Source organism: Lasioglossum baleicum, chromosome 14 (genome assembly GCF_051020765.1).
Source record: "Lasioglossum baleicum chromosome 14, iyLasBale1, whole genome shotgun sequence".
Lineage (NCBI taxonomy): Eukaryota > Metazoa > Arthropoda > Insecta > Hymenoptera > Halictidae > Lasioglossum > Lasioglossum baleicum.
The window spans coordinates 11,202,847-11,217,885 of NC_134942.1; the positions used below are offsets into that span (position 1 = coordinate 11,202,847).

Sequence of the window (15,039 nt, forward strand, 5' to 3'; positions counted from 1 at the left end):
AAAATGACGTTGTACAGCAGATAGTATGTACTTTCTGTTCTGTAACTAATCCGAGCCACCGCGAGAAGAGCATTCGGCATAATTCAGCGGATAATCTCGCTTCTTGTTGCTCGTGCAAATATTTATGCAGAATAATACAGCTAGTTGTTAGTCGGCCGCGGATGTTTATGCAAATTACCTATTTCCGTCTCTAGACTGCGGATGTTTATGCAAACACCTATTTCTATACATAAATTCAAAGAAAGGGAAGCTAAACAGGTCTTTCATCAAGGCTTGATGACTTTTAATATTTTTCTCTTGGATGTCTCCTCGTAGAGCATCGAAAGACGAATCAAATGACTATAATGACCACGGGGTTATGTTCATTTAATCTCGAGATGTCTCTGTCCGAATATCACAATGATAGTATCTCTCTCTCTCTCTCTCTTTCTCTCGATGAAACGGTTGTAAAACGAACGCTGCAGATGTTCCACTTATTTGATCAACCTTGGCCACGATTTTCGAACGGCGCGCTGCCTCGTTGGGAATTCAAATGCATTCCAAGAAATTATTCCGAAAGCAAAACGGTGACTGACTGTACGTATAGTCCTCCGCGTATTGCGTTGTTTCTCCGTTGTTCGCGGATAGAGTAAGAGCAGAGAAAACCGGGTGAAAGTGCCGGAGATAAGCAGCAACAATGCCTGCTCCGGTGATCCGCGGTTCCTTTAATTATGCATTCGAACAGAAACGGAGTTTTCAACGGGACGCGCGCCCGCGTCTCGTTAATGCCAGTCTGGCGTACATCAGTTTTCTCTTTTTCTGTTCGCCAGACGCGATTCATGGTTATTCACTTAACAATACGATTAACACGTTCCTCGCGACTGCCCGACGTTTACCAGGTCTCGAGCGCGTACTTCGGATCAGATTCAACAGTGAAGTGAAATTTTCTCGATTTCTTTCGAGCTTTTTCATTTTCTTGCAAGCAGGACTTTCAATTGAAAAATCTGAAACGAATTGTAAAGTATGTATGTATTTGGGTGCTCGACGGATCTCAGATTTTTCTCGGAAAAACCGATTTTGTCGATTTCACCCCATAACCACCCTCCCGATCGGGATGTAGAGTTGAAATTTTGCACATGTTTGTTCTCGATGCTCTATCGAATGATATATCGGCCATATACATAATTCGACTGGAGAATACTTATCAAATTTCACATTTGATCTGGTGAAATTTCATTGGCAGAATTGATTAAAAATTGTTCGAATCAGTGAAAAAAACGTAGACTCGAAGATTGAAGTCTCACCTTTAAAAGCGTGAGATACAAAAATTTTATAAAAAAAAATTAAACCGACTTCGAAAAAACGCACTAAAAAGTATAAAATAATTTCCATTTAATTTATGTGAATACACACGAACTTAAATACAACACAGTCTTTTTCTGTCAACCGTCACATTCCAAATCGTAATTTATAAATATCTGAAAGCCGCAATCAATAACGATGTCGCGTCGTTACTGTTCCTAATATCTAACATTCAGCGGAGTTCACAACGGCATCACCATCCTACACGTTCGCAAATAAAATCGTAAGGAATAAAAAAATGCAAAATTTTTTTCACGGGACCACTCCGGAGACATACTCTACAAGATGCAAAAGGTTTCGTTCCGATTGGTCCATCCATCTCGGCGTAATCGGTGAACATACATAGAAAAAAAAAGCGAAGAAAGGCACATACAGATCGAATTGAGTGACCTCCTTCTTTTTCGAAGTCGGTTAAAAATCTGAAACGAATTGTAAAGTATGTATTTGGGTGCTCGACGGGTCTCAGATTTTTCTCGGAATTTCTGAACATCATTAACTAGGAAAAATAGGTGGAAAACTGATTTTGTCGATTTTTTGCACAACATGTTTGTTCTTGATGCCCTATCGAGTGACCCATCGGCCATATAATTCGGCACAAGGATACTTATTCAAGGATACATATTCAAGGATACTTTTCAAATTTCATTCGGTGAAATTTCATTTACAGAATTGATTAAAAATTGTTCAGATCAGTGAAACCAACGTAGATTCGAAGATTGAAGTCTCACCTTTAAAATGGCCCCTCTATTGTTGGTTATTGAACATCGCGAATGATTTAAAATCTCCAACATTCCGTACTACACGACCTAATAGATAGAACCGAAGAAGAAGCGGTTGGGTGTTCGTCGCGGTAGAATTTCCATAGGATTTTTCGCGAATTCCGCAGTGAGCCGTGTCCGCAGTAATGTGTAGGACTTATTGGCGAATCGATTCGAGTTTCGCAGGACCAGCAAGGATCGGGCAGGCTCGCAAGGACGACCTTTCGTTTCGCGGCAGGTTAATTGGTTCTTGCACGCACCGTTGTAGCGTTTCGTCTCGTGCGGCGCCTAACGAACCAGTATTAAAACCGCGACCATGTTGTAACGCCGCGCCGTACCGGGAAGCACATCGGCGAACAACGTCCGTGAACCTGCTGGAGAAAGTGCAGAAAACCGATGGATTTGCAGTGGGTTTTAGAACGAGCCGTTCGAACGTTGTTCCTTTCTCCGGCGATGTTTGTTTTACTTTGCCGAAAGAGAGCCAGCCGAGCCGCTGCAAACGACAAAATGACAAAAACGAACGAGCCGCTCTCCGCCACCGTAATGGCACACTGGGCTCTCCCGAAACACAGGAATATCTTTCCGTCACTGTTCGAAACTCGACTGCTTAGAAAAATACCGAATCAAGTTGTTTTTCATTGAAGAACCATTGAAAGCATCCTAACGATATTCTTACATTTTTCTAACCGTTCACTATTTTCTATTTCACCCAGCCAAAAAATTTCTTCATAAATGCATCAAAATCCGCAGACTAGTGGAAACAAATAAAAACTTATTCTAAGTGGTAGCCTTTATAGATCTGAACTAAATCAAAATCGTATTAAACTCGGTGGAATTTAATATTCCAGCATCAGAGCTGGGTAAAATAGTATTTTAAATAGTAAATAGTAAATAATCCTATTTATTTTTTAAAGTATGTGTACAACTTTGAAAATAAAATATTTTATTTGATGCAGTAATTTTTGAAAATAATATTTTATTTAAAGAATATTGAAAATATTTATATTTTGTCTTTATTTTCAATTGTAATTCCAAATATTATTGCTGAAAATCATGGTTCGAATTCAGTAGATTTACGAGTATAAATCGTTTTTTAACGATAAGATTGACTGTATGTTTATGCGGTTTCTCAGAGTATTATAACAATGCAAAAAATAAAATATTTTATTTCATGCTTCAGATTGTTAAAATAGAAATATTCATTTTCGAAATTCTGTATCTTATTTAAAATACTATTTTCTTTCAGCAAAATAAAATCTAAAATAATAAATAGTATTTGAAATATTTGTATCGCCAAATAATGCCCACCTCTGTCCAGCATTTCTTGAAAATGTTTAGAAGCCATAAATGGACAAAGATCTGCAATCCAATTACAATTATTGCTTAAGAAAGAGAAAACACGCGATTCCAACCGCGATTCCCCCTTTGTTCCAGGAGGATCCAGAACCCTGTCACAAGAAAGCAGAAAGATTGCTCTCGGAAGAGTGTTGCCGCGTTCCCCACGGGCCGGTAGGCGTCGGCGTGGAAGGTGTCGGCTTCTGGAGGGGCCAACGGCGCCCCCACGGCGTCGAGATACCTACGCCCCTGGTCGGCGTCGCGGCGCACGAGCTGGAGTCGTCGTTGGACGGCGCAGCGTTCAACCCCGTTGTCGTCGCATCGACGGCGACATCCGCGAGATGTTCTGCGTCGAAGAACGCTCTGCGGACGGCAACATCATCCTCCCCCGCGTCGTCGTCTACCGTCAATGCCGTCAACTCGAGGCCAAGGTTCTACCTAGGCAGTGCGATCGCTGAGACGAGTAAGGAGGATGCGATGGAGCCGGAAGTCAAAGAAGAGGACGAACGAAGGTCGTCCACGCCGAGCCCCGAGGTAAATTGTCGTCGTCGTCGTCGTCGATCCCAAACAAATCCCGTTCAATCATCGTCCTCTTCATCGACACTTTCCTTAAATTCAATCTCGCTTGGCTAGCCTAGCCACCAGTAAAATTGATCGGTGTGCGCTATAGCAGTAGGCGCTAGCTACAACACTCCCCGAAGTGTCTGCGTTTCCTCTCCGCCAGGAAGGCCTGTAATCGACAAATAGAACAGGCTTTCCACCCCTAAGATATTCAGTTTAGACGATCGACCTGGTCTAGCTACCTTCTCAGTGGTTTCTCAGTGGTTTCTCAGTGATTCTGTTAAATCCAAAGTGTCAGTATAGAAGCATCGAATCGTCCGAGGCTCACTTGCGCAACCGAGTACAAGCTCGTGAAATCTGTGTTGCGTCGTGACGCAACCCTCGGGTTCTAAAACAAATTTCGCGTTACACGAGAAGCCCTCGAGAGTCCCAGCAATTTCGTGACGCGTCAGCCTAGATCCTCGAGATCAATTAGCGACCGGATCGAATCCGGAGACTCTCTCACTGTTTACGGAAACGTCGATCCTCGATTAGGGGCTTCAGGGTTCCAGGGTCTCTGAATATCGGACTGCCGCATCGTTATGTAACCGACGGCAATAAAACGCGCATTAATTTGGTCGTTTAGTCGATGCGGACTGGCGCTTCGCGGTAGATCGACCGTAATCAAATCGATGTTTCTTCCGAGTTCTCTCTTTTTCGTTCCGACGTGTTCTAGCTGAAGAACGGTTGGACACCGCTGGTATATTGCCTCGTGCTTGTGGGCACACGAGCCCCCGCTATACATATACACATCTCTCCGCCAACGTAGCCAGCGTATTGATTTTACGGAGAGAGAGAGAGTGAGTGGAGTCTGTCTCTCTCCGTTCTACAGGTTTACGCACACGTACCGTGCATTCCCTCTCTCTCTCGCTCCTTCTCTAGCTCTTTCTCTGTCTGTCTTCTTATATGTCTCTTTCTCTCTCTCTCTCTGCATTTCTCTTTGGCCGCCCTCGGCCCTGCCACCGAAAACCATTCCGCAAAGAATTTATTGTACACTTCCCTTCGGCAGGATCGGCCCTCGCGAGGGCGTTTTTCTTCCTCGCGGTTGGAACAGCATTTATTTTCGGTCGAGTGTATTCGATGTAACCTTGGCTTGATTCTCTCCCTCTCCCTCTCTCTCTCTATCTATCCATCTATCTCTCTATCTCTTCATCCGCGTCCTCGGGAAATCTGAATTGGCTTTTTATTATCGGAGAATCTGAATCGAGAGGATCCCCGCCATTGTTTCGACCTACCGAGTCACCCCTTTCGTTGCACCACAAGCAATTGTTATCAGTTTTGGAATATTTTGTGTGTATCTATCGACGATCTGCCTCCGTTTGCTCCGCTGATCTATTTTTCTATTTTTCTATGTTTCTAGTAAATTTTCACACCTGACCAGTTCTGATCGCGAATGTTTAAATTCTAATAGCCAGACTGCGAATTTCATGCATCAATCGCGAGATTCGAGAGGTAGCTCGATGACGAACGGGTGTTGAACGGTTTGTGGGACGCTTCTGTTTCAGATTTATGCGAGGAGGAGTAAACACTACAATGAGGGCGGCAGCAGCGAAGAGGACAGCAAGCCTGACACGTCTCTGCAAGGGCACAGGGTGCCGTCCTCTTACAGAGGAACCTGGCCAATCAGAAGAGACTTGTGGGCCAGTCAGCAGATGGGCTTCTCCACTCAGCAGAACGCGTCTACCACTGTACATAACGTGAGTCGTCTCATTTTGCAACTAGCAAAGTATTAGGCAGCTAAACCCGTTGCGCTACGATTGTCTACAGTAACGTACATCTTGTTCCAGGATGTAGCGAGCGTGATGAGCTTCTCATCGAATTCCGGCGGAACCCTGGGTTGTTCCTCGGAGGTCCAGGGTGATCGAAGGTTAGGAGCAAAGGTGGACGTGGTGTACAACTTGCTGGGGATGCTTGGTAGCACGGAGGGTGGCGAGGACATGAGTACGACTCTGCTCTCGATGAGTACCTCGATGGACAATTGTTTGATCATGAGGCAGTCGGGGTGTCTGCCTCTGCTGGTACAGTTGATTCACGCTCCGAGACAGGATCTGGAGACCAGAAGTAGAGCCTCGAGGGCTCTGCACAACATAGTTCATGCGAAGAGCGACGAGAGGGCTGGTCGTCGCGAGGCCAGGGTTCTCCGCTTCCTGGAGCAGTTGAGAGACTATTGCCAAGCTCTGCGATCATCCTTGGAGACGGGGCAGGTTCCCGACGACCTGGAGAGACACCCAGGACCGACCATCGCGGCGCTGATGAAGCTGTCGTTCGACGAAGCTCATCGCCACGCTATGTGCCAGCTGGGAGGACTTCACGCGGTAGCTGAGCTGATCGAAATGGACCACATGGCTCACGGGAGCGAGTGCGACGACCAGAACTGCATCACCCTTCGCAGGTACGCTGGTATGGCGTTGACGAACCTGACGTTCGGCGATGGAAACAACAAGGCGCTGCTCTGCTCGTTCCGCGAGTTCATGAAGGCGTTGGTGTCGCAGCTGCGAAGTCCCAGTGACGATTTGAGACAAGTGACCGCCAGCGTGTTGCGGAACCTGTCGTGGCGAGCGGACACCAGTAGCAAACAGACCTTGAGGGAAGTGGGAGCGGTGACCGGTCTGATGAAGGCCGCAATGGAGGGTAGGAAAGAATCAACGCTAAAGTCGATCCTCTCCGCATTGTGGAACCTCTCTGCGCACTGTAGTACAAATAAGATCGACATTTGCGCTGTGGACGGTGCGCTAGCCTTTCTGGTAGACATGCTGAGCTACAAGGCGCCGTCGAAGACCCTGGCAATAGTAGAGAACGCGGGAGGTATACTGAGAAACGTCTCCAGCCACATCGCTGTCAGGGAGGACTACCGAGCCATCGTCAGGGAAAGAGGATGTCTGCAGGTCCTGCTGCAACAGCTACGATCACCCAGTCTCACCGTAGTCAGCAACGCCTGTGGAGCACTTTGGAACCTCTCGGCCAGGTGTCCGCAAGATCAGAGGTTGTTGTGGGACTTGGGAGCGGTGCCCATGCTACGCAGCCTGATCCATTCGAAGCACAAAATGATCTCGATGGGTTCCAGTGCAGCGTTGAAGAACTTACTAAGCGCCCGGCCAGGCTGCAACAATCTTGTTCATCTAGATTCGACTGCTCGTGGTTTGGGACTACCAACGTTGCCCACGTTGGTTGCTAGAAGACAGAGAGCTCTCGAGCAGGAGATAGATCAGAACCTAGCCGAGACGTGCGACAACATCGAGCCGAGCACGTCGCCCACGAACAAGGACGACAAGTTCCTCTTCAAGATGGACCACAGCTTCTTGGGGATCAACGCGAGAGCGTTGCGCAACTATCATCTGCACAATCAACCGGGCACGTCCACCGGGAAGTGCAACGGGGTCGCCAGGAGCGAAAGCAGAGACTCTATGCGTTCCATAACCAGCACCCATTCGGATACCATGTTCGAGCGGGTGAACCGCCATGTCCTCAACGGGCTGTCTCCCACGGACGTTCAAATTAAACAACAGTCTTCTTCCCTTCATTCGGCGGTCGGATTCGACACCGGGATTACCAGCGATAACCACGTGAAGACTTCGTCCGAGAAGAAGTATACCTTGAGATACAAGAACGCGATCCCTGATCGATTGAAGTCCTCGGATGGATATAACGATCTAGGCGATCTCAGGTGCACCAACTCCACCATCTCCTGGTCCTCCGCGCCAGATCAGGAGTCCGCCTGTTCCCAGAACTTGCTGCACTCCTCGGTTGAGGATAACCTTCCTCGGAGCGTGTCTTCGAAAACTGGCAGCCAATCCAGCGTCTCCGAGGAGACCGAGCTGATTGTCTGCCAGAAAACTGGGTACATCGCCAAACCTGCCATCGACAAGCCAGCCACTTTGTCGTTCAACAGCAATAACTCACCCGGCAAAGATAATCTCAACAATATGTACGAGAAAACGGTATCGCATAATCCTCTGAACACTATACAGAAAACCATCTCGCCGACTGTTAGCCATTGCACAGAGGGAAACTTGTTCAGCGACTACGCCGAGACCGATCTCGATCAACCAACAGACTATAGCTTGCGGTACGCTGAACGTAGTCTCGATGAGGATAAACAGCATTCGCATTATTTCGCCAGCAGCGAACAAGAACTCATTCACGACGACACCTTGAAAACTTATTGCACCGAGGGAACACCGCACGGCTCGTCGTTGAACTCTTCCAGAGCTGCTTCCGCGTCCGATCTCCAGGAGGATAATAGACTGAGGTGCACCATGAAGAAGATACAGGAGCAAAGGAAGATGCTCGATAAACAGGAATTTAACTTGCAGCCGAACGCTAAGAGCGGCGCTGAAGAGGGACGGGCTTCTGTCAAGGTCCCATCAAGGTTTGTTTACTTGGATTTTACATAATATTAGGTTGTCCGAAAAGTTTCTTTCGGATTGTGTTCCTTTAATATTGCTAAATAATTATTAGATTGTCCGAAAAGTTGGTTTTCGATTCATACACGTAACGCAAATTCATGTTAGGAAGTACGAAAACATTCACATAAAGATTATCACCGAAAGAAACTTCTGGGACAAAAGTAATACATACATATTAATCTCATTTATCTGCAATGACTGGACTGCGTTTGTGGCTTCTAGAAATTTTGAGAAAATGCTGGAATATAAAGTTTTAAAATATTTAATACGATTTTTATTCATTTCAGATCTATTTATCAGAAGATTTTATTGTTCCCACTTTCCTGAAATTTGCCTGCAGAATTTAAAAATTGCATAAACATCCGCAGTCTAGTCATCACAAATAACGGAGATATTTAGCTATAATATTTTTTCTTTATTCTTTTCTGTCACTAACAGGGTGAGAGCACCGCAAGCATCAGCAGACAACTTGCGCTCTGAAGAAAGTAATAACATGGCATCGAATTCGGGAAACGTGCAATCAGGTAACTTGATCGACTCTTAATCATGAATAAAATTTGTATAAATTATAACTTAGTTCTGCGTGCGTACTTATGATTTCGTGTGTTCGTTTCACAGAGGTGGGAAAAAAGTATGAAACAGAGAACGAAATGTTCGGAAAAAACGGTAAAAGTTTCCCCACGAACGGAGTTAATTCATATGGGGCCAGTGCATTGAAAGCGTCTAACGATTCAGGATGTAAGGAATTTGAACTAAAAGGCGATACGCGTAACATGCCTTGTACATTAAATATAAACACCTCTTCCGAATGTTTAGATCAAGTCAGTGATGGGGATGAGGATGACGAAGATCTGCTTACAGCTTGCATTAACATCGGAATGCAAAATAATAGGTGAATATATTTTCAGAGAACCGACTGGAACCGATACTGACAGCGTGTTATAATTAGACAGTGGATTTTATGCATTTACGTAAAAAATGAGTATGTTTCATTGCTATCACTTTTCTTCCAAGGTCAAAGATTTTGAAGCTTCGAAGCTTCGATTTCTGAAAGTTCGAATTTCGAACCTCCGTAGTAAATTATTAGAAGATTAAAAGATCTATCTATTTTGTTTTATCTTGTGTTCCTTCGTTTTGGAGAAGAAAGAGAATAAATTTCTATTTCACTCCAGATTGTCGCGATTCAGGTTGAACAGTTTTTTTTGCATAAAGATCCGCTGTCTAGTCGGAATAAACCGACTGTGTTTAACCGTGTTCTTTTACTTTGTATTGCAGGCACAGACACTCCTTCATAGGAAACAATTTTGAAAAGCTTCCTCGGAGTGAAAGTAATCTAGCTAGGTATCAGACAAGCGTGGCATTAGACCAGGTAGAATGCAACGTATTGACTGATTCCACTATGAATAGTCTAGACACGAATCGAATAGCTTGTGAAGAGAGCAATGATACGATTAATCTGCCAAGTATGAATATTATATGCGATTATAGCGCGAATACAGCAAAATTAACTCGGAAGGTAAGATCTCATCTGCAATCCCATACAATCTTCTAATCCCTCGAAACTGAAATACCAATTTCTTTTCCAGACGGTAGAAACTGTTTCGAATACAAATATCTTAGAAAATCAACTGGAATACATAAGTGAGAACGTGGAGCACATAACTGGCGTAGGCGAAGATACTCTCTGCAAGTTCTCGCTGCCATCGAACTTGCGGAACAGTCCTATTCTCCACGAAACGATAGTGTTCAATTCCGAGCCGAATCAGCAGCAGTATCTGTCGAGCATCGACATCGAGTCGAACGAGGACATGTCATCCTTGGTTCACAATGATATTCTGGAAGATGAGAGGTTGACAGAGGACAATGAGACCGATAAGACAGTGGAGACGTCAAAGGAGAAGCTCACGGAAAACTCGATGCAGCAGTCGTACACGAAAGTAACAGATTCGGAGAGCAGCGAGTCGATTGATTCCGTGGAGCAGTCTGAACACGCGCTTCTGGAATTATGTATTCAGCCGGGACTGACGAAGCTTATCGACAATACAAACAAAGCTGCGATGAAATCGAAGGCGTTGGATCGATTCGAGGAGAAAGAGGTTGACTATTCTAACGGGAACAGTCGCATGGAGGACACGTGCGAGGTGGACGGTGCTCGGAAGGACGAGGCTAGCGAGAAGCATAAACTATCACAGAGAAGCAATGACACGCCGAAGCATGGGAAGAAGGAAGACATATACCGTCGACAGAGAGACCCCGACGCCATGATCGCATCTCTAGACCGGCTGACAGCCACGTTGGTGCAGCAGACGGAAGCGATTCGAGAGCGCGACTCTGGCACGATGAAGCAAAGCATCCTGAGCGACACGTGGAACGAGGACTCGCCCAACGAGGTTTCATTCCCCAGTATCAGTATCAGCGCGCCGATCATCGCTTCGTTCAAAAGCGACGCCGCGGAAGACCCAGGCACCGTCACCTCCGAGTACGCAACCGCCAGCAGCGAGAGCGGACACATGACGAACTCGAAGATCATTCAACGAGAAGCGATCAAGCTGGCCGAGGCTGTGGACGCGGAGATGAACAAGCAGAACGAAATGGACACGACAAGCATCACGTCCATGGACCTGGAGGCTATCAAGCCTCCATCCTTGATGGGTAGCATGTTGTCTTTGATAGCGAGTTACGCTGGATCGGGCGACTGCAGCGAGACGTTGGTCAACAGGGACAGATGCAACTCCACTTCGCTTCCGCCGATGCAGGTGAGGAATGCGTCGTTGACGGACTCGAGAAGCTGCCGCAAGAAGTCCTTGCCTCTCGGCGTGGTGGCTAAGAGAGCGTTGAATCAGAACCAAACTTACACCAGCAGCTTGGAGAACTTGTTGAACGAGTGCAGCGGCTCACACTTGGACAGTGTGAAGCCACCGTCGATGATGGACGAACTGCCTGACGTAGGCGACATGGAGAACAGCATGCTCAGTGTGGCGAGCATCACTTCGGAGGTGGCGGATCCTAAGGAACAAGACTCGCAGAGTTTAACCGGCAGCGACGCTGTCTTCGACTTGCTGAAGCCTGTCGCTAATGTCCTCTCGATGACGTGCATGCGATACGCGGAGAACATGCAGAGCAGCGCGAACAACAGCTTGAGCGAGTACCTGGAGAACATCAATCCGCCTTCGTTGTTCAACGAGGTGTGCGAGATGGACGAGTCGACGGTGGAGCACGTCACCGAGACGGTGTGTAGCGACACGCTGTGCATCGACGCGGAGTTGCGCACGGAAGAAGCCCCGCATCCTATGGCTGTCGAGAGGATCGACGAAGCGGGCAACGACACCGATGAAGCTGTTACTCCGATCTCTTCGGAGTACTGTGTGTCCAGCTCGGCCGAGTCGACGCCGAAGAAGCGGCTCCACAGGAACCTCACGCCGAAGCAGAAGCGGAACTTGGCTAAGGAGAGGTACAAGACGTACACCATCGCCGCGGAGATGAGCAAGAAGGAGGCTGAAGCGGAGAAGAAGGATAACGAGACCCGAGAGAACAAGATTCCGCGTGGAAAGTACTCGCCGTTTTCTAAGCTGACGCCGAAGCAACGCAGGCAGGAGGATAGAGCCAGGTTTCGGACGCAAGTATTGCAGAATCCTTTCCCCGAGGTGAGCCAAGAGCAACCGGAAACCGACAACAGCTGTGACACGGAGAGTCCTGCGTCTTCGGAGCCGGTGTCCCCTGCGAAATCAGCTATCCCGAAGCCGACGAAATTGTCTGCTTGCAAGACGCTGATCAAGAAACGCATGGAACAGAAAAAGAACCGAGAGAGGTACCGCACGAGAACGTTGAACGACTCGGAATGCATATTTAAAGACGCCGAAGGGAACACTGGTGCAGAGGGGACCGAGGAGAACTCGTCAGCTGTAACGCACACTATCCAGTCGCACGAGATTCAGACTATGCTGGAGCAGAACGCCACGATCGTGTTGAACACGTTGAACGAGTCAAACAAGGCGAACCAGAAAGTCGAGGAACCATTGCTGGACTGCGAAACCATCAGCTTGGTGTCGAATGAGTCGGAGTCTGAGCGGAACTTGCGGATGCGATTCGTGAATGGTGTCTCGAAGAAGCTGATAGGCGCTTGCAGCCAGCAAATGGTGGAAGCGAACGAGTTGGAGGAGAACAAAGACAACGCCGAGATCGAGTGTAGGTCGCAGGAGGACGTCAGGTACGACACCGTGGAGAGCGACAGCGAGAACGAGTCCAACAATACCGAAGAGCAACCTCGAGAGACGAAGAGACCACGGATAATCAAACCAGGTATGGTGAGAGATCCCAGCAACGATTCGAACGCTACAGACAAATCGGAGCCGGAGAGTCCGAAGGCTATCCGCGGCAGGAGGAAGGCTCTATACTCGAACCCCATCACGAGGAAACCAACCCCTCAATCTTCCCCTTTGAAGCAAGCGAACCCTGTCAGCGGTATACCCATAGGCCGCAGTAACACGTCGCCTATAGTCAGAGCAACCAGAGCTACCACTCTTCGACAGAACAACAACAGCTCGAACAATCTAACTAAAGAATCTCCGAAAGCCAGCTTTCAGAAGACACCGCCTTTAACGGACGCGGAGAAACGAGCGAAGAACGTCTCAGCAGCCGCGAAGAGAGCGTCGGTTCCTCAAAAAGGATCGTCGTTGACCTTCACCAAATCCGTGAAAAGACACAGCACACCTCCGACGTGTTCCACAAATTTCCAGCAAGACGGTAAGACAGAGGTGGCTGTGAAACCCCTGGAGCGGCAGGGGACGTTTACCAAAGACGAGCCGGAAGTGGAGAACGCGCCCTTGGTGGTCTCTTCGTCCTCCTCCCCTGTGAAAACGAAAATCGCGAAACCGATCAAGGGTGCCACCTCGAAGGTGCACCCGACGATGATGGTGAAGCCGAAAATCGCGCCAAAGAACCTCCAAGCCCACCAAACGAAAGTCGCCAAGGGGAACGTGTCCGAGAAGTTGCAACCGCCCCTTAAAGCGTTGCCGTTGTTAGTCGCACCGAAACGTTTGCCCACGGGGAAAGTAGTTTCAACCGTGAAAGCCCCGGCTATTGTGCAGAGCAACAACGTGCAGGCGGAGAACGGTAAGGTTTTGCGCAAAGTAGGTCCGCTCGGTCAGAGATCCAATAGTAATTCTAGTATCGTGTCGAACTCGTCAACAGGGATGCAGACGAGAAAGCTAGCGAAGGAGGCGACTAGCAAGATCGCCAGTCTCTGGAAGAAAGTCGAGGAAAGTAAGAACAAGCAACGGCTCGAGAAACCCGATAACAAACTATGGTTACAGCCGGGCGGTTGTTGTGCCAACGTTGTGGACGCGCCCTCGCCCGTCGCTAACAATCCGCCGGCTTTCAGGCTATTCCGTAGCTCCACGTTCGAGGGCGTGCCCCAGGATAACGAGAATCCCGAGTCCGCTTTGTTCAAGAAGTCGAAGAGACCTCTAGTAGTGGGCGTCCAGCCTGGCAAAGTGAAATATAGGAACTCTTGTGATTTGAGCGGGATGAACGCGAACGATGCACCCTGCAAAATACCTGTAAAATCCGGCGACGCTTCTACGTACAGAAAGGACGGTGTCCAAGTAACCGACGCTTCGGTGATCTTACGGAAACCGCAGAACACCGAGTCTTCCCCGATGGAGGTAGACCCCACCAAAAGAATATCACGCCTCGGTTCCTTTATTAGAGTGGACTCTGCGACCGCAGACGGATCCGCACAAACGTACTCTAACGGCAACGGTGTACGCACCCCAGCATCCGCCATTGTACCACCCTTTAATTACAATCCGAAACAAGACATTCCTTCCCAAACAACCAAAGTTACACCGAACGATAGCGAAAGCAAATTCGGGGCGACGGATTGTCACAGCGACATCGTCACCGCCTCGACAAGAGTTACGACAGTATAGGAGGACACGGTGCCCCGTTCTATATTTAAATAGTAACAAACCCTTTTACGGTATAGTATCGCTTTTTCGTTTTTTCAGGCTAGTCATTGTACATTTGCTTGACGGTGTGCCGCGGCTAACCCGATGCCCGCACACGCTGTACACATTGCAAGTACACGATAAGTAAGTTTTAAAAAACCATTCTCGTTTTACCTCATTGTTCGACGGACACTGTGACAAAAAAAGAAAAAATCTCCATCACGTTTCACACTGGTTTTTACACTCGATCGAATTACATAGAAATGGTCATCGGACATGTTTGTTTGTTGCATCGTCTCTGGTGCAAGGTTTTTTATGAGGTACGAATAAAGTGTGTAAAAGCAGCTGGAAATTCTGATATCATTCCTATAATTCACTTTGCGTGTTGTATATACATTTAATATCGATGAAATTCCACGATTAGGGGGAGAGAAACAAAATATTTGAAAATCTTGTAGTACGTAGCAGTGATTATCCTCGATTATTTATTCAATTTTGTATATATTAAACGTGAACGAACAAACAAACAGAAAAGAACTAAATAAAACTGTAGAAAGTTTAGTGATATATTATAGAAATATATTACGACCCATGATGTATGACGGCAACAGATAAAAACTGATTCGCCGTACATCTACGTAATAGGGTATA

At 47.2% G+C, this 15,039-nt stretch overlaps 1 protein-coding gene across 6 annotated transcripts in view; it reads left to right on the forward strand.

Moving 5' to 3' along the window:
- Positions 1-14,732, forward strand: part of LOC143216002 (uncharacterized) — a 42,763-nt gene extending 28,031 nt beyond the window's left edge. For 4 of the 6 annotated variants that reach the window (XM_076438689.1, XM_076438690.1, XM_076438694.1 and 1 more), the window contains 7 exons: positions 3,534-3,968; positions 5,540-5,731; positions 5,822-8,403; positions 8,879-8,964; positions 9,059-9,332; positions 9,716-9,956; positions 10,027-14,732. In XM_076438689.1, coding sequence (XP_076294804.1) covers positions 3,534-3,968; positions 5,540-5,731; positions 5,822-8,403; positions 8,879-8,964; positions 9,059-9,332; positions 9,716-9,956; positions 10,027-14,370 — 8,154 coding nt within the window. In that variant the 3' untranslated portion in view covers positions 14,371-14,732. The remainder of the gene's footprint in view (positions 1-3,533; positions 3,969-5,539; positions 5,732-5,821; positions 8,404-8,878; positions 8,965-9,058; positions 9,333-9,715; positions 9,957-10,026) is intronic. The other 2 variants (XM_076438693.1, XM_076438692.1) reach the window with 2 other exon arrangements.
- Positions 14,733-15,039: the final 307 nt, after the last annotated feature.